Source organism: Danio rerio, chromosome 17, assembly GCF_049306965.1.
Source record: "Danio rerio strain Tuebingen ecotype United States chromosome 17, GRCz12tu, whole genome shotgun sequence".
Classification (NCBI taxonomy): Eukaryota; Metazoa; Chordata; class Actinopteri; order Cypriniformes; family Danionidae; genus Danio; species Danio rerio.
The window spans coordinates 31,173,110-31,197,210 of NC_133192.1; the positions used below are offsets into that span (position 1 = coordinate 31,173,110).

The 24,101-nt window shown below is 35.1% G+C and overlaps 1 protein-coding gene and 1 long non-coding RNA gene across 3 annotated transcripts in view; one reads left to right on the forward strand and one right to left on the reverse strand.

Moving 5' to 3' along the window:
• Positions 1–24,101, reverse strand: part of ush2a (Usher syndrome 2A (autosomal recessive, mild)) — a 394,144-nt gene that overhangs the window by 343,424 nt on the left and 26,619 nt on the right. For both annotated transcript variants that reach the window (XM_009293147.5, XM_073928624.1), the window contains exons 4-8: positions 17,652–17,787; positions 14,807–14,870; positions 12,382–12,676; positions 7,963–8,147; positions 1,071–1,292 (exon numbers count right to left, since the gene is read on the reverse strand). In XM_009293147.5, the coding sequence (XP_009291422.2) occupies positions 1,071–1,292; positions 7,963–8,147; positions 12,382–12,676; positions 14,807–14,870; positions 17,652–17,787 (902 nt within the window). The remainder of the gene's footprint in view (positions 1–1,070; positions 1,293–7,962; positions 8,148–12,381; positions 12,677–14,806; positions 14,871–17,651; positions 17,788–24,101) is intronic.
• On the forward strand, positions 4,648–8,746 carry LOC137488110 (uncharacterized). Its single transcript, XR_011007018.2, has 2 exons — positions 4,648–5,098; positions 7,651–8,746. It is a non-coding gene; the product is annotated as an uncharacterized lncRNA (long non-coding RNA).

Consider the following 24,101-nt stretch of genomic DNA (forward strand, 5'->3'; position numbering starts at 1 on the left):
TCGCAACAAGCAAACAAGAGAGGAGGTGGAGAGCAGAAAAGAAAGAGGGCTGTCGTTATTGCTGGAGGTTATTACCGTATGAGCGTAAAGCAGACGCTAATGCTCCCAGACACAGCTTGACACCCTGTCAGAATACCTCAAAGGCTGAATTTACGCACATTTTAGTCGCCAAACACATACATCCACTTCTCAGCCTCTCGCAGGTTTGAACTGTCAGTCTCCCTAAGGGGGCAAATCCACTACTGTTTACTCTTTGCCTTTGTTTCTCCATCGAATCTGTTGCGATGCTTCATGGAGCAAAAGAAGAGAGCCGTACAGGAGGGGGAAAAAAGGCGGTGGAGAATGGGGGGACACCTCTGAATGTCAGAGGATGATGAGATTTCACAGTCTCTAAATCTCGATTTCGTCTGTGCCAGTTTAACTAGCTCTTAATTAAAGCTGCCTTCTCTCGCTCACTCAGACACACACACTCGCACAGCGAGAGCGAGCCAAGTTACAGCTGCCTGCATAATGACATAATTACCATAGTCGTAAGAACAGTGGCTGTTTAATGTCTGAAGGTATACATGGATATAACACCATGTCTCTGCGTCTGAAGAGACAAAAGAACAGATTCGACATTCTTGAGAGGCGCAGAAGAACATTTCAGACTGATTAGCTGCTACCCTGAAGCCGACGGGAAGAACACAAGTTATGAAGTTTTCCTGCCAGTGATTTCCAAATGTGGCGTCCCCACTGTAATTACAAGACCATTAACGGGAAGACAAAGTCTAACATGGCATTACTCTCCGTGACTAATAACAGACATGTCATAGATCCCCCAGTTGTGTCAAACTAGCAAAAATCATTTGTCTGCCATCTTTGTTTCATCTTGAACCTGAAGTCTTTCATTTTTGAATCATCTGAATTATCCTGCCAAAGATGCCTACTGATTTTCTCATCAAACATGGAAATCCAATCAAAACAGCGCACAAATTTGTGTCAGATTTTGTAATTGGGAGCATTAATCATGGGGTGTAAAGGGGATATTGTGTCAGGTGATGGGGTTATGGGTGCTGCTGGTCACAGACCTGCCACTGATGGTGATCTCATCCACAGCGTAGTAGCGATGGCGGAAAGGAACTGTGGCATCTTGAGTATGGTACTGGCCGTGAAGCTGGATTCTAACATGTGTGGCTCTAACAAACTCCTGCAGGGCGGCGCTGTTGTAGAAGTCGTTGTAGCCCGGGCGTAGGTTCGGCTCAGGTGTTAGCATGCTGAAGGTGATATTTCCACGGGAGTAAGGTATGTCACTGGAAAACAAACAAACAAATATAAACGTTGATGTAATTAAACTCAGTTTAGACTGCATCTGCTAACTCTTGTGTACTGTTGGGAATGTTTTCATCCACTGTGAAGTGATTTTGAGATTTAATTTGACTACAGCTTTCTCTGTGTTTCAGTACGTGAAACGATTTTTGGTGACAAATCTTGTTTTGGACAAGTTTTAAGAAAAAGCTTGAAGTTTATTTCAAAAACTCAAAATACTCTGAGCAAATTTACTACATCAAAATCACTTTATTTTGATGGTCTCTTTAACAGATTTTGTTGAATTTAATATTTTAACATTTTTTCATTGGCATAGGGAGTTGGGGGGAGAGGGATGGGGTGCCAGATCAGATTTCAGAGGTGCCAGATCCAGCTTGTTCCAGCATAAATTAAACCCTGCTTATTTTAAATGTCTGATGAGCAGTATTAGCAGATATTAAGCAGACAGTCTAATAATACTCAAATGATAAAGTAATTGGCATGCTGATGCAATGCAACTTTGTCAACAAAATATGCAATAGCGAACATCAAAATAAAGTCTTACCCCCTTTTATTAGGTTAGTTGCTGTTTTCGATCCATTGACTTCAACTATAATGACATGTTTTGATTGCAAAGCCATATGACACCATGTTCATTCATTCATTTTTTTTTTTTTTGGCTTAGTCCCTTTATTAATTTGGGGTTGCCAGAGTGGAATGAACCCCCAACTTATCCAGCAAATGTTTTACGCAGGGGATGCCCTTCCTGCTGCAACCCATCTCCGGGAAACATCTATACACACTCATTCACACACATACACTACAGACAATCTTTAGCTTACTCAATTCACCTGTACCGCATGACTGTGGGGGTGTCGGGAAGCACCCGGAGAAAACCCACACGAACGCAGGGAGAACATGCAAACACCACACAGAACCGCCAACTGACCACTGCGTCGCCCCATGACACCATATTATTGTGTTAAAATGTACTAATTTTACAAGCTTCCTTACTTTCCCTCCTTCTAACAAGGAAAACAACCAACAACCAATAATGTATGATTATTTGTTGTCAAGTCTTTGCAAAAAACATGTCATTAAGAAGGAATTAAATGGGGCAGAAACAGCCACTAACATAAAAGGGTAGTCAGTTTAAACAATACACAAAGGTTTAAAAAAAAGGTTAAAATGTGCTGTTTTCACATTACTGTAATTTTTGCAGTTCACTTTACAGCCAATTGTTTTGCTAAACAAAATATTTCTAACTTCTCATTACAGTAATACATACAGACAAAATAAGATTAAAAAAAAAAACTAAAAATGTGTATCAATTAAAATCAAAATTAAACCTCATTCCAAATCCACAAAACACCAAAATACATCATAGAAATGTACTGGTCATATTTGAACATATTCAAACTTGCTATTTTTTTAATGGCTTTTTTTAAATGGCATTGTCTTAAACCAAAACCTTAATTGCCAAAACGTTTCAGAGCAACTACTTCGATGAAATTTGTTGCCAAACTAAAGATCTAAGACATTGTTTTCTGTGGGTTACAAAAAAAATAATAAAAAATAAAAATAGAAATCTGAACTGACCACTAAAAAGCAAATTAATAGATATCTTTATTTATAAAAATCTTTATTTATTATTAAAAAGGCACACTTTGGGAATTCATATGTCAATTTTTGCAATAAAAATGACACAAATTTAATTTATTAAAATTATTTATCAGATCAGTAGATTCTAAAAGCGCATATAAGCCATGTACTGCACATGCATTTCCAAGTCATAATATTTGTGCTTTTAATTAAAGCCCAAATTCACTTTTATAGCACAAATGTGAGTGCCGATTCTTCAACATTTCTCCTTGTAAGAGAAAGTCAGTCATGTAGACATGTTTTGAAATTACATCAGGAAGAGTAAATGATAACAGAATTTTCCTTTGGGTAAACAACCCCTTTAAAGTGTTACAAAGAAAATGTACCCTATAATATCCTGCCGATTAAAGAAAGAAAAAAACACATTCCTGCATCTTAAGCTTTGAGCATGTGAGTGACTGAAAGCGACCGTGAATTTCAAGTTTTGACACAGCAGGGTAACACGCTGTCAGGTTGAAAATGAAACGTGTCACAAGCTACTGAAATGAACAAACATCAAAGAAATTGGAAAGGCAAAGGTCTTTTCCTTTGCATCTCAGATCTACTGAGAGAAAATTTCACTAATACAGCTTTAAAATATAGTTTAGAGCTACGGGGTTTGAAAGGGTGATTTCTCGGAGGGCAGGAATAAATGGGTTGAATGAGAGAGTTCTCGAGGTCTTTCCCGGGGGCAGGACAGGTATGGCCCGTACTGCATTATTCACTCTCAAGAAAGATCCATAGAGCGCTTCTGCACGATTCAGTCCTAATGCTGGTAGACTTATCCAGGACAAACCTCTGTGAAGAAAAGTCTGTGTCATATTTTGTCCCCATCTTTCTCCCTCTCTTTCCCCATCCAGCCATGCTTTGTGTGTCTCTCTCTCCTCACCTAGCTTGATGTGACATATTTGTAGAGTCTAAGTGCAAACCCTTATGCCGTTGGGTCCAAGTTTTTGTTTGTAAACTAAAGCACTCTGACAGGTAGTGGTGAAACATCTGGCCAGTATGGCTTTCATCCAAGAAGGACCAAACTTTCATGGCCAATATATTAAATATATTCACTTGAACTTAAAATACAGCGTTAGAGCTGGTGACGCAAATCACCAATATCTATCAACAAACTGCATCACCGGACTTGTCATCCATGTGCACTTTCGTCATCAAATAAACCAAAATACAATCAAATTACAGTCCAACATGCACCAAGAATTGTTTGGAAGTTTTAGATTAAAGCTAATATTATTGTAAATATTGATTTACAAGATTGGTGTCATCAGGAGCCATGGCTAATGATTTGGGCTGCATCCAAAATGGCATTTTTCTATAAAATATAGTACGTTAGTGTCCAAGCCATATAGTGTGTCCAAATTTTGTCTTCGAAAAACTGTATGTGAGATATACCTGTCATGTCTCATGTATTTCTTGAGAAATGTCAATAAGAGTCTTAACCGAGGAATCTTGAAGTCAGACACACACATGCAGGAAATCCAGGAAGACGTAAACATCAGAACATACAGTTAAATATCATAACTCAGGAGAGGGATCACAGCAGCGTAATCGCATGTGATGAGATCAGGAGATGACGTTATATGTGAGTATCAGGACTGACGATGACTGAGTGAAGGTGAGTCCTTTTTATAGTGTTTGTGTGTGTCTGTGAACAGGTGAAGTCAATCAGTAATCAGGGGATTATAAACAGCTGTGAGTGGTGAATGGGGTGACTCTGATGATTGCCTAACAATACCCAGATGACCTTCTACTTCCATCGATATTCTAAAGTATGCATTTGATGAACTCTATGCTTTCCCATGATGCCACATGAGAGAATTCATAAATAGGAGTGAAGCAATGCAACTAATGCGGGTAGATCATGTGATAATGACAAATGGTGGATGTAGTACATTCAAGCACCATTCATACTACTTGCATTCATATGTATAGATCGTACTTTTCTAATGGTTGTGTAGTAAATTTAAATTCAAATGTAGTACTTTCTCTAGTAGTAGGCAATTTTGGATACAACCTTTGAATGGTTTTATGTGTTTATTTTTAATCTAAAAGACTATAACTATTCACTGCAATTATATGAATCACCAAGGATCACAGATTCAGCTCAAAATCTCCTTAATGTTCTACTAAAGAAAAAGTCGCCATCTTGGATGACGTGTGGGTGAGTAAATTATCTGCACATTTTCATTTTTGGCTGAACTATCCCTTTTATATCACATTTTATCTGTTTTTATGTTGGTTTTTTAAATCTTTTTTATTATTTGTTTTTATTTTTCTTATACTTGTTTTTTTTATTCTTGTTTATGTAAAGCACTTTGAATTGCCACTATGTATGAAATGTGCTATATAAATAAACTTACCTTGCCTTAATATTTTTTTTACTAAAAATATATTTTAATTTAGAATGCTAAAACATGTCAAATATGTTATACAACATGGTTCTTAAAAGTCATTCTTATTCACACATTATGTGGATCCAAGAAAACTTTAGCTGCATAAAACTTGAGAAGTTAAGATGCTTACTTGCAGTATCTCTCAAATATTTTTACAAGACCTGGAACCCTGTTTTAGCATATATAAAAAAGGCTTACCCTGTTCAGTTATTATCAGCTCTAATACACAAATAATAACTGAAAAGAAGAAATATTGACTCCTTTATGTAAACTTTTGTACTCTTTAATTGTAAACTTGCTTATTATTAATATTATTATTAGTAGTAGTAGTAGTAGTATCATTATTATTATTATTATTATTATTATTATTATTATTATTATTCATTTGATTATAATATTATTTTTAATGTTTATTTTATTTGTATTATTTTATTTATTTATTTTCTCTAAGAGGATATGTTTGTTTTTAATTCATAAATTTTATTTTGGGATAGTGGAAAAAAAAAAAAAAAAAAAAACGTAGGTCCCGTTTACACTTTCAGGTCTTGATGCCCAATTTTGATTTGTTGCTTTTATCTGATTTTTTTTGCCTGTCCGTTTACACGTTCTTTTATTTGTGACCCATAACCGATTCATGTGTTTACACTTGCCATACAATTTACGACGTTGCCTATGTACATGTATAAAGGTAAAGCTAGAACATCTGCACCACACCTGCCACAATAGAAGAAATTACATATTTCTCAATATGCGTTCTTCAGTAATCTTGCGTCCTCGTGTTCTCATGTAATGTCATCATCAACCGCCAAAGTTCAGTTCCAAATCTCAAGACTGCAAGAACGGAGGATGCATGAAAGTGCCAGGATGTTTTCTTAATATCTTGGACGCATCAATGCAGACTTCAGCGAAAACTCGCTCAAGAAGTCACAGAAGTCATTGCGGCTGAATAAAGGAGGTGGGAAGCTTAGCATTTTATACAGGTTTATAATTAAAGTTCAAAAGTATAATTTATTAATCTCAGGAGTTTCCCAAAATGAGATGGTGAAAATAAACATTATTAAGAAAATCTTAATAAACGTCTAAATACATTAAATTAACGGTGTTTATTTGTTGAAATTTGTATTAAAATTTGTTTTATTTGTATTGTGCAACGTTCATTTTTAATGTCTTTATGCATAGTATATATTGAAATGAGGAAAAAATTGTTGTATGTATGCTGTAATGTTTAAATAATTTTTTCGTTAAAGACGCGTGGAGGTCACATGACCATCAGAAAGAAGCAGGAAAGAACGCAGCATCTCATTTCTCACAGGACTCATTCTGAGTTGACGCGGTCTCTTGAGTTCGTTCTTCTGAGGACACTTGACAAGACTGCTCTCCACAAGAACGCAAGTCCGTTCTCTGTGTTCTTGGACTTGAGAAACAGCCATTGTCTTGCTTTTAGCGAAATATGCAAAGTTTGCCTAACTTTAAAATGATTTTGAGGCAAAGGAGGAGGAAAAAGACTGTCATCGCAGCTTGCGTCTATGGTTTATATATGGTGTCCTCCACCATTCAGAGGAATTTGTGAGAGGATTTAAAAGAGATCTCAGGTCTGGTGGGAGCAAATTGTGGCGACTGACCACTTTCCTCCTCCATGTTTCTTCTGTTGTTGCTGTTTACTGCATCGGCATCTCCACACACACTCTTCCTTCTAAACTGCGGTGAAGCACCACATTGTTGCAAGTTTAATGACGTTCAGAATGCCTCAAATCCGATCTGCCTGTTTACATGACAGTCGTCTTGTCACATATCAGATATATATCTGATTTATTTCCACATATGAAGGAGGCCTGAAACTGATCTCTGAATTTCCGAATGCATGTGTTTTTTTTTTTTTTTTGTGTGTGTGTATACAGGTCATAGAACAGAACCGATCTGAGTCACATATGAACAAAAAATTGGAACTGGGTCACATTTAAATGGCAGTGTAAACGGGGCCTATGAAAGTCTGAGAATATTCATATGTTGTATTGTATACTACTATGTAAGTCTTGTTAAATACCAATTAAAAAAGCCATTTTAGTTACTGCTTAAGCACAAAGTTTTTAATAATCAAATGATTTTATGGAAGCAGCTAGTCAACTGCATCACTTAAATATGACTTCCATCCTTTAATACTTTGTTAGGGACAATTATGCATGCTTAATATGAACTGTCAAAAAAAAAAAGAGAGACATGAACTGTAGTTTATCATCATAAACAGTTACGATAACCCTCTCAGCCCCAACCCATTAAAATAACTGTCCTCATTTTCTCCGCTGAATGCATGTGAAACCAGGTGCTTGTGTGGTCCATAACAGCTAAGTATCTCTGCTGTCTTGACTGCGGCCAAGGACAGCCGAGATCAGATCTGAGCAGCCTGGACTGCAGCCAAGAGCAGCATTTTCCTCCCCATTCTCCGTCTAGATCCTTCAAAAGCTCCTAGACTCCACTAAATGACAATCCACTGCTTTTATCAAAGTGGGAACTTGTCTCAACCCACTTCGATGCAGCTTACCTGGCAGGAATCATTTGTTCAAGGACTGTTATCAGAGTGAGAAGCGGCTGTGGATGGACTAACCGAGATACAAAGCCAGTGTGTGTACAGTACCTGGGCAACTGTAGACAGTTTACAGAATCAGGACTATCCAAAGCCCCGTTATCCTCCATGCCAAAGTAGCTGCAGTTCTTGGCCAGAAACTGCCAGTCTTTCCATTCTGAGCTCCCGACTGTCTTCCTTTGAATGCGGACCGCTTCGGGCTGAGCATTGAGGAATTGGAGTATCACGTAGAAAACCTGTACAGGAAGCATGCGAAATTGACAGAGGGTGAAATATGCATGAAATACTAAACAGCAATGGATTATCTATTATCTGCACAGCAACAGTCAATGCTCCGCTGCCTCCTAAAGCACGCCGGCGCTTTGAAGAACAGCTTGAAGACCCGCTTTACTCTTCCCTCTCTCCCTCTGTGGCTTCATTTGGAGGAGTTTGTCGAGAAACTGGTTGCAGCTTTGACTAAGTGGACACTTCAAAGTCTGTGTGGTGGTGTGTTTTATCTGCTATTGAGAGGAGAGACTGAGGCAGAGCTGCATAAATCCTCTGCTTCTTTACAGCTGGACTCTCTGCTTGGCTTGGCTTAGCCACATGGATGACTGGGCGTCTCACTCAGACACACACAAAGGACTTTAGGTCGGCTTTAGTGTATTCAAATGGAAAAGACGCTACCCAGTGTCTGGATTTGAGAGAGCAGCCGCACAAATTCACAACACTGGGTTGAAGCTTACTTTAAACATGTGGTTTACAGCCAGGAGGCCAAGGCCCACTAGAGGGCATCTGAAAACTTCTTGAGGAGTTTAAAATAAGTAAATCAATAAAATAAAGATGTACAAGTTTACTTTTTTTATTATTTTTTTTTTTACATATTAGAGTAGTGGCGGCAAGATGGCTCAGAGTTCAGAACTGTCACCTCACAGGAAGAAGGTTACTGGTTTGAGTCTTGGCTGGCTAGTTGGCACTTGGAGTTTGCATTTTCCCCAAACTTGGAGTTTGCATTTTGGAGTTTGCATGCTCCCCGTGTTGGCGTGGGTTTCCTCCAGGTGCTTTGGTTTCCCCCACAGCCCAAAGACATGCGATATACTGTAAGTAAATTGGATAAACTAAATTGGTCTTATGAGTGCATGTGTGAATGCGAGAGTGTATGGGGATTCCCAGTACACTATCTGCCAAAAGTCTTGTCGTCACTAAGTAAAAGCAACAAATAATAATTTAACTTCTAGTTAATCATTTGGAAATGTGGCAGAAGGAAAATTTTTTTGATAAATCATCTGGTGAACTGCATTCCAATCATCACAAATAACTGCAGAAGACCTTTTAGAAGATTGTCACAGACATCAGTCAAGTTTGATGAAGGAAAAATCATGGTTTGGGGTTACATTCAGTATAGTGGGGTTACATTCAGGCGTGCAAGAGATCTGCAGAGTGTATGGTAACATCAACAGCCTGAGGTATAAGAACATTTGTACTGCCCACTGGATTACAAACCACAGGATAGGCATGGTCATATTTCATTTTGGTAAAATAAATGTAATCTAGAGGCCTTTGCCTTTCATATAAGCCATTTCTGATCCTAAATGATCAACTAGAAGTCAAGTTATTATTTGTTGTTCCTAAAACTTGGATAGGCGACAAGACTTTTGTCAGGTAGTGTACTCAGTTGTGGCTGGAAGGGCATACACTGCGCAAAATATATGCTGGATAGGGCTGTAACGATACACCAAACCCACGATTCAGTTCGTATCATGATTTTTGACCCACGATTCGGTTCGTATCACGATTTTTTTTTTTTCCGTGGGGGGTGGGAAAAAAAGATTTTTTAACTTTTTTTTTTTATTAAATAACATTTGAAAAATCTTTATAAACTGAACATCAAAGAACAATATTAACTATGCAAATTATTAACAATATAAATAGCCATATATAAAATAAATAAATAGCTAAAGCTATATCACTTTTGTTTTCTTTGTAACAAAATACTGTTGAAAAACCAAACAGAACTAAACTCTATTGTGTAGATGGTTCAAGCATGTTGAAAATTATTTTTCAAAGTTCTCTTACATTAAAAAAGTAAATTAAATGGCTATTAGGGATGCTCATTTCGGTAATTTTGCAAACCGACAACCGCCGCTCAATAATCGGTTATTAACGGTTAACTGGTCAGATTACTATTAATTTTATATTAAACAAATTGACGTGTCTATTTTGTGTCTGACACATTAAATATTGCATTTTAAAATACTGATTTATTTTTATATGCTAGCATATTAATAATAGAACAATACAACAGAGCATTTTCACGCACCTGCAGTGTTTAGCACAGAAGAGCAGAATAAACTAAATAAAATGAATAAAATAAATAGGACTGCCCTAAATTATTTTCACTTAAATAATTAATTTATATTACAAAACGAAAATACTGACTGATTCTTTTTAATAACCGGCATAGGCTGTTTTTTCCAATCATATGTTCTTTTCTTCCGTCAAATAAAAATCGCAGACTTCCTTAAATTGCTCACTCCATGGAAAATATGCATTTATTTAATGCCCCACTGTTATTATTATAATCACAAAACCTTTTACATTTTTATTACAAATCATTATTTTAAAGAATATGTCCTGATATGGTTTCCTCTCTCTCCCTCGCGGTTCACGCGCGCATATGTTGACTTTTTCTAAACAGTTTTGTTGTTTAAATATGATATTGCATTAATGTGCATACATGCTTTATAAGCTGTAAAATAAAAGGTAAAGCCTTTTTGTTGCGTTTATTACGCAGATCCAGGTCATAAGCGCTGGTTTAGCCTCAACACGTCTGTTTCAAACAGCAATATTCTTCTTCCATTTTGCTTCTTTGGCAAATGTGTCTGTAGGCACGGGTTATACGTTATCGTCTCGCAAATTAAGTATGCCTTGCAATTGAACAAGGAGCCGAAAACAAGGCGCACCTCACTGCCTTTATGTTGACAAGGAAAAAAAAAAGAGAAGAAGCGCGGTCCTCTTATGAAACGACTGAATCAGCTGGGTATCGATTTTGCAAAAGTGTTGCTGTCTGTGTTGTTACAATTGTAATATTTAATACTATTGTGACATTCAAGATTTGTACATTCATACAGCTCTGGATAACTTAAAACAGCGATATGACAGAATCAGTCAGCACTCCCAAAGGTTCAAACAGAAAGCACACAGCACGGTTACAGAAAAGTTTGCGCTGTTATAATTCACTTACCTTTTGGCTACTGTTTTACACTGAGGCTTAATGCCTGTGCTGCAAACCACAAATCAAGTAAACATTAAACAAATAAACAACTTATTTCTCTCAAGAATACCAAACTCGTTTGATTTAAGGGAGTTGAAAATTCTTCAGAAACACCATCATGTCAACATTGCAGTAAAAAAACGTGACAATTTTCCTCACTCTGCAGAGGAGTCGGGACATCTGGTGAATGCCCATCCATCTCTGCGCAGCCACATTAACAGTGTGAGCAAAGCACTGCCTCGCATGCGATGGCTTAAACGGAGCAGTGCTCGTAATGTCGAACGGAAAAAAAGGCACGCGTGACGTTATTGGAAAGGTAGGGGTGTGTCGCGATTCTCCCTTATCACATCGCAACACAGAATCATAGATCTGAGTGTCGCGATTTCAATTTCATATCGTGTATCGTTACAGCCCTAATGCTGGAATAGTTGGCGATTCATTCCGCTGTGGTGACCATTGATAAATAAGGAACTAAGCCAAAAGAAAATAAATTAATGAATAAATATTAAAGTAGTAGTGCTTGAGGAATATATCAGCTTAATTATGAGGGTCTTCAAATATAGACAAATATCACACATTCTCTACAAACAAAACTAATATTAAAATAACTAAAAATATTAACTAAATGTTAAAGATAAAAATCAAAGATGATCATCCACACACAGTCAGAATTCTGTGGAAAATGTGTTTTAGGGGTGCAACAAAAAGTTAATTTAACAAACAGCTTAACATATTACTACTGGCAGTGAGTAGCCAAAAGCATACTTTAACACGTGTGCTAGGGTGTGATTTTAGGAAGCATGATGTGAATTTTATCAGCAAAACAATTTGTTTAGACCAAATTTTTAAACTATCACTTAGATTGAGCAATCCTTTACTGCTAAAAAAAGAAACAGAGGAGATGGAGGAAAAACAACAACAACGAACTACTGAAAAAAGCAAAACAATAGACGATGCATTGAAAAGTGTATGTGTGAGGGGAATAAGCAATACCTTGAACTCTATTTACTGATGTCCAGATACTGGACAAGGATCAATGTTTTGAGCCCACTATCTAATGGAGTATACTCGGATAGGTTGTGCGTGTACTAACATACATTTGAAGATACTTTGGGATTAATGAGTGAAATACTACTCTTGATTCCAAGAAACTAAACTACTGTAATATTAAGCTAAAATATCTACAAACCCTAAGCTACTCATTGGTAGATTTGTACCTGGTATTGGCCGTTCTCCAAATCTATAGTGATGGTTATTCCTTTGTCCAGTAGCTCTATTGAGGGAAAGATGGAGGATATCCAGGTGGTTCCGATGTCATTGTCATTAATGTAATCCAATGGGTGGGCGTCCTGGTTCAGCCGAAGCACTTTGTTATGGGTGGTATCATTGGCTGCGTTGGGGATGCAGTACCTCTCTACTAGGGGGTGCACTCTGGGATGGCTGGCGGGGCAGAGACATGTCGACTGGGAGTGAAGGTGAGGAAATTGTCCAGTGTACACTTCTTCAATCTCCCTGAAATACAGAAATGCATGATTTAAAGGTCTGTGTTTCAAAACTTGTTGACAACTTAGATTGTATGCACTGTAAAATATCCATAATGGAGCAAATTCTTGTGACTTGTGGTTCATGGGTGTTTTCCATTTTTTTACGCTTTTGAATTGCAGTATTGGACTTGGCTCTTGTATATCTATTTTTACTATTTTGTTTATACATGTTTAGTATTTTTTAAATAATATATTGTTGGAGTTGGTCTTTAAAATGCCAAAAATATACATATAATACATAAAAAATGTAATTATAATTTGTTGATATCCCAAACATCGTCTTTTAGACAGCTTCCTCTTGCGTTCACAGTTACTCCTGTTGCATGATGATCGTCCTTTGTGATGTATCAACAGCCACAGTATCTAGGGAAATGTCAGCATACCACCAAAAAGACTTGCTGTCTTGATCACAGACAAGCCAGTGAGATGCACACCAACAATTTGTCCCCTTTTGAAATCTGATATGTCACCCATAATGTTGTGTGCATAATGCTAATTAATGCTAATTAAACCTTCACACTTTGCTCTTACTGATGGAATGTGCAATCAATGAAGATTGGCCACCCGGCATTTAGCCATGAAATCTTCAACAATAAATTGGCCAGTGATTTAGTTTTATTATACTCAATGGCCACTTTATTAGGTTCACTTTACTGGTATCAGGTTGAACCCTTTTGCCCTCAGAACTGCCCTAATCCTTTGTGGCATAGATTTAACAAAGTACTAGAAATATTCCTCAGATACTTTGGTCCATATTGACATGATCATGCAGCTGCTGCAGATTTGTCAGCTGCACATCCATGCTGCGAATCTCCTGTTCCATAACATCTCAAATGTGCTCTATTGGATTGAGATCTGGTGATTGTGGAGGCTACTTGAGTACAGTGAACTCATTGTCATGTTCAAGATACCAGTCTGAGATGATTTGCGCTTTATGATATGGAGTGTTTCCCTGCTGGGAGTAGCCATCAAATGATGGGTACGCTGTGGTCATGAAGGCATGGACATGGTCAGCAACAATACTCAGGTAGGCAGTGGCATTGACATGATGCTCAATTGGTTCCAATGGGCCCAAAGTGTGCCAAGAATATATTATCCACACCATTATACCAACACCAGCAACCTGAACTGTTCATACAAGACAGGTTGGATCAATGCTTTCATGTTGTTGACATTAAATTCTGACCCTATCATCCGATTGTCGCAACAGAAATCGAGACTCAGACCAGACCAGGTTTTTTCAAACTTCTGTTGTCCAATTTTGGTGAGCCTGTGCCAATTGTGGCCTCAGTTTGTTGTTCTTAGCTGAGAGGGGTGGCACCTAGTGTGGTCTTCTGCTGTTGCAGCCCATCTGCCTCAAGGTTGGACGTGTTGTGCATTCAGAGATGCTCTTCTGCATACCTCAGGATGGTTATTTGAGTTACTGTTGCCTTTCTATCAGCTGGAACCAGTCTGGCCATTCTCCTCTGACCTCTGGCATTAACAAGGCATTTGCACCCACAGAGCTGTTGCTCACTTAATAATTTCTCTTTTTTGGACCATTCTTTGTAAACCCTAGAGATGGTTGTGCGTGAAAATCCCAGTAGATCAGCAGTTTCTGAAATACTCAGACCAGCCCGTCTATCATCAACAACCATGCCGCGTTCAAAGTCACTTAAATCATCTTTCTTACCCATTCTGATGTCTGGTTTAAACTGCAGCAGATCGTCTTGACCATGTCTACATGCCTAAATGTATTGAGTTGCTGCCATGTAATTAGAAATTTGCATTAATGAGCAGTTAGACAGGTAAACCTAATAAAGTGGCCGGTGAGTGTACATACATATATATACTTTTTCAATTGTTTTATATTATATTATTAATATTTTATTTATATTGCTTTATTTTAGATGTTATAATATAAAACAATATCTAAGCATGTCAGTAAAAGTAATTGCAGCGATGCAGAGATCAAGGTCTCATAATGCAATTAAAGTGCAAATAAACAGAAATGAGGTACAGCAACTGTAAATTAATGTTTTGTTTACAGTGTAGCATGTTTTTCTCTGAAAACTCTAAAGCTATGCCTGATGTTAATGCTGTACGACCTTATGCTTACCTGTTGGTTAATGTCTTCGGATAAAATCTAAAATCCTGCATCCTTCCAATGAATTGATTTGACCCTGGGGAGAAAAAAGAAAGGAAAGTCAATGGGCGCTATTGAAGACGGTGTGCAGAATCCATAACAACTAGTGGATTACCTTATCTGTGTCTTTATTTGAGTTAAAGAGACACTTGCTGCATGGTGGGATCTATTATGCTTATTTACAGTTCTCTGTGAGCATTAATCCCACAGAATGGATGGGCGGCATAGATCCGAGTCTAAACGTGCGGGTCCATCTACATCAGCAGATAAGATATAATCACTTCTGTTCTAATAACCGGCTCTGATTGAGACGTCATATATGGATGTTTGCCCTGAAATCTTTTCATCTTTGTGTGCAGAGTCTCTCTTTTATAGGAGATAGCATTTTGCTGTATTTATTTTGCTCATTCACACACACACACACATTGGTATTGATGGTTTACAGGAACTCTACAAAGGCACAATACATTTTATCCAGTAAAAAAAAACACTAACTATATGTCCCTACCCCTAAACCCAACCCTCACAAGGATACATGTGGCAAAAAAGAAGGTCAAAAGACCAAGTTAAGTATGATTTTTAAGTATTTTGCATTACAAGGACGTCAATCATGTCCTCATAAACCACTCTAATAGAGTACAATATCATATCCATGGAATTATACAAAAAAAACTTTAACCACCAAAACCAGTTCAAACACACACACACACACACACACACACACACACACACACACACACACAAAGTTGGTTCGGGTGTTTGAGGACTCTCCACATGCATAACGTATTTTATACACTAAAAACATTTAAATTAAATGGCCTTCTCCCTAATTCAGGCAGTTCGCCCTAAACCCAACCCTCACAGGAAACCTATGGCTAATATTAAAGGTGAAAAGATCTCGTTAAGTATGATTTTTCAAATCCTAGTTTTGAATTACGGGGACACACTGCATGTTCTCATAAACCACCTCACCATTGTAATACCTAGGTCATAGCCATGTCACTTTAGATATTTGTGCCCTAATACAACCAAGAAAGAATAATATTTTGCTGCTTACAAAGGCAATATTTTTTGATCATTCATTCATTCTCTTTTCGGCTTAGTCCCTTTATTAATCCGCGGTCGCCAGAGCGGAATGAACCACCAACTTATATGCCCTTCCAGCAGCAACCCAACACCAGGAAACACCCATACACTTTTACATTTACACACATACACTAAGGACAATTTAGCTTATTCAATTTACCTGTACCACATGTCATTGGACTGTGGAGGAAACTGGAGCACCTCGAGGAAACCCACACAAACACGGGAAAAACATGCAAACTCCACACATTTATTTGATCAAAATGTAGTAAAAGATTAATACTGAAAAAAATATTTAGTCTTGAATACTTATTTATTTTTCATATAGATATTTCAAAATGCAGCTATTAGCCTACTCACTGGTATCACGTTATGAGGTTTTTTGGCTTGCATTTGGTGCTCAAACTAAATTTGAATTATCATCCATGATAAAAACAGCTTTCCTTCCTCCATGCTCCACATTAGTTCAACATGAATCAGACAAGCATTTCAGACCTCTGGGCTCCAAATGAAGAGTTTGAAATGTGTGCAAAAATGGATTACACTGCAACTTTCATGGAAGTTATTCTGTGTGTGCATATTATACATTTAAATGAGGCATGCCCTCTTTGGAGACTATATACACCGGGTTCTTTATACTTGTGTGCAATTTATGAAATAAAAATAATGATTAAGAACATACACACAATTGAGGGGAAAATTATTAACCTTCCTTTGAATTGTTTATTTATTATTATTATTTTTTTTACTATTTCCCAAGTGTCGTTTAACAGAGAGATTTTGACAACACATTTTTAAACAATAGTTTTAGTAACTAATTTTCTATTAACTAATTTATTTTGTCTTTGCCATGTGGACAGTGCATAATATTTTCTACTTAAGCAAGATACTAGTTTTTAGATTAAAGTGCAATTTAACAACCTAACTGGGATAATTAGGTTAACTAAGCAAGTTAGGATAATTAGAATACTCATTGGGCAACAGTGCTTTGTACTGTAGACAATCCAAAAAATTCTTAAGAAAGCTAATAATTCTGACTTTAAAATTTATTTTTATTTCTTTATTTATTTCTTTTATTCTCTTTTTATTTATTTTATTTAAATACCTTGAAATTATTATTTTTTATATTAAAAACTGCTTTTGTTCCAGCCAAACTAAAATCAACAACACATGCTTCAGAAGAACACATTTTATAGAAAATTCTGTGGAAATTTCTATTGTGTCATCTAAAATATTTAGGCAAAATTACTGTCATTTTTGCACAAAAAAATAAATAAATAAAGCAATGTTGAGCTAAGTTTGGAACGTCCGCAGAGTAAATTTAAAGAAACTTTAGAAAGACTATGCCATTTGTAGATGTGTATTCAAAATGTGTGTGTGTGTGTGTGTGTGTGTGATTATGTGTGTATTTCATTCCCTGGGGGTATTACAGAAATCCCATCTCATCTCATTTATGAGGAGATTATTTGTTGCCATATGGTCACCCCTGACCTATATAAACTCCAACTATGATTAGTTGCGGGCTTATGAATATTTCTATAATGGAAAAATGTAACATGTCTGCAAATTAGTGTGTCCTTTTCCGCACTCAATTCAAGACTGTAAAATTCTGAGGAGAAATGTGGTTACATATGGACAGCTCCAGGTTTAAAAAACAAAAGGAAAATAAAATGAAAGATATTAATGAGTATATTAAAAATTGAAAGATCAAAGTAGGACTTGAAATTATTACCGTTGGAACTCCTGCCGATCCACACAGCACCATCTGATGTGATGTCATCAACTAGTCCTGCCAGGGTTTGTGTGTCCAAAGCTGTGCCATCCTCCTCATTGCCGTTTAAGAATAAACTCACACTTGTTTCATGTATCTACAGTTTAATCAGAAACAAACAAAAAAACAAAAATAATTAGTCAATTGACTACTGAATTATTGATACATAAATAAAACTTAGTAGATACATTCTAATAGTATGATCACGTTTACTGTTGCAAGATGTTGTTAGCAAATTGACAATAAATAAATAAATAAATAAATATATAAATAAATAAGTAAATAAATAAATAAATAAATAAATAAATATGCTTATAAATGGAAAAAAAAAGTTTACCAGACAGATTTATCTAATTTTTAAGATGGTTATGTAATTATACCACGCAGACCAATAGAAAAGTTGCTTGGTCTAAGAATGTGTAAAAGTGTAAAAATTTTATTTAATTATACTATAGTTTTTAATGTTGACAAAATGATAGTGATAAAGATAAAATATAGATAAAAAGATAGTGACCACACAATCCCAGAATACACTACAAAAATAAATAAAGAAATAAACACAATACATATATATTTATATATATATATATATATATATATATATATATATATATATATATATATATATATATATATATATATATATATATAAAATAAATACATATATATATATATATATATATATATATATATATATATATATATATATATATATATATATATATATATATATATAAATATATATATATATATATATATATATATATATATATATATATATATATATATATATATATATATATATATATATATATATATATATATATATATATATATAATAAATACATAAAAATAAAATAGAATAAATACAAATAAAATAATACCACAAATCACAAAATCACAGAATATAACAAAAAAAATAAATCAAATCAACAAAAATAGAATAGTATATAAAACAATTGATTCATTCGGCTTTCGGCTTAGTGTCTGTATTGATCAGGGGTCGTCACACCGAAATGAACAGCCTATATAAAGTAAATAAATAAGAATAAAATACCAAACAATCATAGAATAAGCTTAAAAAAACTATAAAGGAATAAAAGAAACAAAAATAAATTGATATATAAAATAAAAAATAAAATAATACCACACAACACAAAAAAATATATAAAATAAATAAATAAAAGTAAAATAATACCACACAATCCCAAAAGACACAAAAATTAATACAAAAAAGATACAAAAAATTAATAAATAAATAAAAAACCTATATAAAATAGCAGACAATCCTACTACAAACATTGTAAATAAATAAAAATCAATGAAAGTAAAATAATACCATACAATCGCAGAATACACCACATAAAATATTAATAAATAAAAATAAAATAAAATATAAAATTAATAGAAAAATACAAATAATACCACACAATCCCAGAATACACACACACAAAAAATGATTAAAAAAAAATTTAAAAAAATTATAAAAAAAGAAAATTGCTGGTTTGAGCCTCGGCTGGGTCAGTTGACATTTCTGTGTGGAGTTTGCATGTTCTCCCCGCAATCGTGTGGGTTTCCTCTGGGTGCTCCAGTTTCCCCCACAGTCCAAAGACATGCAGTGCAGGTGACTTGGGTAGGCTAAATTGTCTATAGTGTACGAGTGAGAATGAGTGTGTATGGGTGTTTCCCAGACATGGGTTGCAGCAGAAAGGGCAACTGCTGCGTAAAACATGAGCTGGATAAGTTGGCAGTTCATTCCACTGTGGCGACCCCAGATTAATAAAGGGACTAAGCCGAAAAGAAAATGAATGAATGAGTGAATCCCAGATTAAACTACAATTTTTTATATAAATAAATAAAAATCAATAACAATTTAATAACACATAAAATAAATAAAAAATAATAATACCACACAATCCCAGAATAAAAAACAAATAAGTAAATAAAATCAATAAAAATAATATATAAAATAAATACATAAAAATAAAATGATACCACACAATTTCAGAATATACTACAAAAAATGTCTAAATGAAAATAGAGCACAAACCCAGAATATACTACAATAAATAAAATCAATAAAAAGTTTATAATAAATAAAATAAATAAAAATAAAATAAATATAGATATATAAAAAAGAAAAAAATAACAATGAAATCACAATCCCAAAATACACTACAAAATTTTTTTTTAAAAATTAATTAAATAAAAAATATATAAAAACAACTGCCAGCATTGGCCAAATGTTAATTATGCATAAACATTTAACTCAATACTGAAACATATTACTAAAGCTATTACAGTTAACTACAACTGAAATATTTGGAGGGTGACGCAGTGACGCAGTAGGTAGTGTTGTCGCCTCACAGCAAGAAGGTCGCTGGTTCTAGCCTCGGCTGGGTCAGTTGGCGTTTCTGTGTGAAATTTGCATGTTCTCCCTGCGTTCGCGTGGGTTTCCTTCGGGTGCTCCGGTTTCCCCCACAGTCCAAAGACATGCAGTACAGGTGAATTGGGTAAACTAAATTGTCTGTAGTGTATGAGTGTGAGTGAGCGTGTATGGATGTTTCCCAGAGATAGGTTGCAGCTGGAAGGGCATCCGCTAGGCAAAAACATATGCTGGATAAGTTGTTGGTTCATTCCGCTGTGGCGACCTCAGATTAATAAAGGGACTAAGCCGAAAAAAGAAAATGAATGAATGAATGAAATATTTTGATAGCTTTCAAGTATAGTGGCATTTCTGGGATTTAAAGCTGCGGTAACAGACGGTTGTTAAATTGGTCACTTATGCCATTCCATGACAGAATTGATGCTAAGTAGTCAGCAAGGCAACAGAGCGTGTTTTCTATAGCCGATGATTGTGGGTACTCTTCTCAGATAACACCCCTTCATCAGATTCATATTTGCATGTTCTTTCACTCAATCCTTAAAAAAAAAAGTGCATGGAAATAAGTCAACTAAAAAAAAAATCTGAAAGGATGAAGGCAGCGTTAGACTGGAGGATGCTTAAGCTGCTCTCTTTCATGGCCGCTGATTGAAGAGAGTCTATTCTTGAAATCTCAAACCGGCCAATGACTTGCTGCTGAGATCTAAAGCAACGTCACAGTGATGTAAATGAATCCTGAAGTGCTCCATCCCATTTACCGGCCCTGCAGACTCTTGAAAGAGCTCCGGCTCTGGTATGTTGCTTTCATACAATTTATTTCCTCCCCTCCTTTTATTGTAGTAACTGCTGCTTTAGGGCAGTATTTTTTTTAACCTGACAAATGATATTTACTGTAAGTAAAAGCAGACATGTGAGATGGTTGAAAGACAACACATACAGAGCATGGGTTCTACCGCTTTTAGGCAACTATTCAATTCGAGGAAAATACTAAACAACTTGCATTTCAGATGAATGTATTACTCTCTATACATTTTTAGCCACCAAAATTACAGTAACTTCATACAAAAGCAATCATCAAGCTTAATGCAGAAATCCAAGGAGGTCTCAGATTTCTAAAGAGATTCATTCATTAGCATTATTATTCATGTTGCTGCTGATTGGCTGAGTAATCTGATAGTGACATCAATAAACTGATTTAAAAAAGAAAATGTAAGTTCCTGTGAAATTTATTTAATTTAAAAAATATATTTCCTAAGTGCTGTTTAATGGAAAGATTTTAATCAACACCTTTTTTATCAATACTGTAGTTTAATGACTTATTTCTAGAAGCTAATGTATATTATAATGTATACATAATGTATATGTTTGCCATGATGATAGTACATAAAGTGTTACAAGTTATTTTGAGCTTAAGTGCAATTTAATGTTTTACTTGGTTAAATTTTGCTAATCACTTTGGACAACAGTGGTTTGTTCTGTAGCCAAAATATTAAGGGGGGCTAATAATATTAACCATTGATACTTTTATTTTTTAAATTATATTTTATTTATCTTAGCCAAACTAACAGAAATAAGACCCTAGAAAAAATAAAACAATAGGAAATACTGAAAAAAAAACGCCTTGCTCCTTAAAGGCACAATCCCAATTCTATTTCTGTACCCCTTCCCCTTGGCTTTTAAAACCAAGTGTGAGGGTTAAGGGCTTCAAAATTTACCCCTAAGAATTGGGACAGCACTACAGCTCCTGCAAACATGATTAGATGTCATCACGATATCTTGCTTCATATGAGATCAGACGATCGCGACTGCTGTATTTATCTTCAGTAAATCACTAAAGACATATATCATGTTATAACGATGTAATTGGGCAATAAGATTGTAACTCTACTGTGTATTTACACCATGGCCATATTCAGACTTTTATTAGACTTTTCTTTTTCTTAGAATGTTGTGGGACTCCTATATAGGAGTTATGATTATGGACTATAGATAGCGAAATTTTGCGTTTTTTTTTTTTTTTTGGGACACCCTTGTGTGTGTGTGTGTGTGTGTGTGTGTGTGTGTGTGTGTGTGTGTGTGTGTGTGTGTGTATGAAGAAGGATAACACCCAAACCCAAAAATAAAGAATAATAATTCCATGAAATGGTATATTTGAGTATAAAACTGTATTTTGTGCAATAGCACAATGAAGTATGTAACCATATGTGCCATTAATAAAAGAAATCGTAGAACTTTTTTACATTTTTAAATATACATGAATATTTTGATCTATCATCTATGATTTCTTGTGGTTTATCATGTACTACAGGATCACTGGTGTTGTTATGTATTGTGACAGTATCATACCACAGGTTAACACACAACATGATACTGTCACAATAATTTGCTCCTGATAATTTTACATTACAACAAGCAAAACCAGCCATGATATATCATGATATCGACAATGTAATTTATTGAGATCACAATGTAACAAGTTGAAAAATGCTTCAAAAGTTATGATATCTCTTATTACAGCACATATAAATTACAAAAAAGTGTGCATCTGTTACGTAAGTTTGAAAATACTTATTTGTGCAAACAGAGCAGTTTGTGAGTAAAACGTTAGGAATACTCAAAACCAGTCCTAAATATGGTTATCACAGATGAAATAAACACTTTATACATTTGTCCCTGCTTTTCTTGGTTTCGTTTCGTCCCACTTTACGAGTTGATGATTGGCCTAAGGTTTAAAAACCACAGCATGGTTTTGAAGCTGAGTGATGTTGTGGTAGAATGCATTGTATGTGTGAAGTGTATTTGTAGTGTGGGACTGGTCTGACCTATCTGGAACGCTGCCTTATGTGATCAAACCAGTGTGGTGGTGGTTTCAGCTCTGGAGCAGATTAATAACTGGCCGTTCTGTGGAGCTCTTAGTAAAGTACTAATCAGCAGGTGCTGACATCTTAAAAGCTCCTCTCCGCTTTCAAATTGAAAAAGGAACATTCAATCTGCACAGGGTTTTAGCAGAACATGCAACAAATTTATGCTATTATTCATATAACAATAGCCATTTTATAAAGGTCCAACTAGGTGCAGACGCAAGTAAACTGTTTCTAAAGTATAATGGCTGTAAATAAAGTAGCCACAGAAAAAAAAAAATGTTAGAAAGGGTGAAAAAAGTACTTAACAGAACAGTTTTTCAGTGTTAACAACACTAAGACACCCTAAACACTAAGCCAAAGGTGTAACTTAATCACAGGCTGACATTAAGAAATAGTAATTCTACCTAGCTACTAAAGGTCTTCCTTTCGTCTTCCTTGTAAAAGAGAATATTGAAAACACCCTAATGAGCCTTGCTTTATTAGAGGATCACGTAAAAAACAAACAAAAAAAAAAACAGCACATCAATCCCCTAATTTGGTTCAGATGGCAGCTTTCACACTTTTTTGAATAAATCACACTTACGCAAACACATCAGACATAATTTTCATCTAAACAGGTCAAATGCAAACACAGTCCAAGTTGCAAATATTGGTTGTTTTACATGGAAGCCTATAGACATATGTTGATATTTAATAATACTAATTATAGTAATAATAAACAATTTCAAAATACAGCAAGTAATTATTTATTATTTAAAACTTTTGAGATTATTTTAAGATGGTTCATTACAACCCCATATACTTTAGAGATTTATTAAAAGTGCCATATACTGCATTGGTTCAAAAAGTTTAATTGTACTTTGATATCTACATTGTGTGTATATTGTATATGCTTATTTATTACTCTTTAAAATACCCCTAGCATCCGAAAGGTCCATATTGACCATATTTGGATCAGTTGTGAATATTAATGAGATCTGCTCTGACTTGCAGCTCTCAGACAGACATAAACATTAATTATTTTAAACTATAATGTCAAAGAAAACACAACCATTAATATCAACCACTGCTTAAACAGATGACATTTAAAAAAAAAAAATAAATAAATAAATAAATATATATATATATATATATATATATATATATATATATATATATATATAT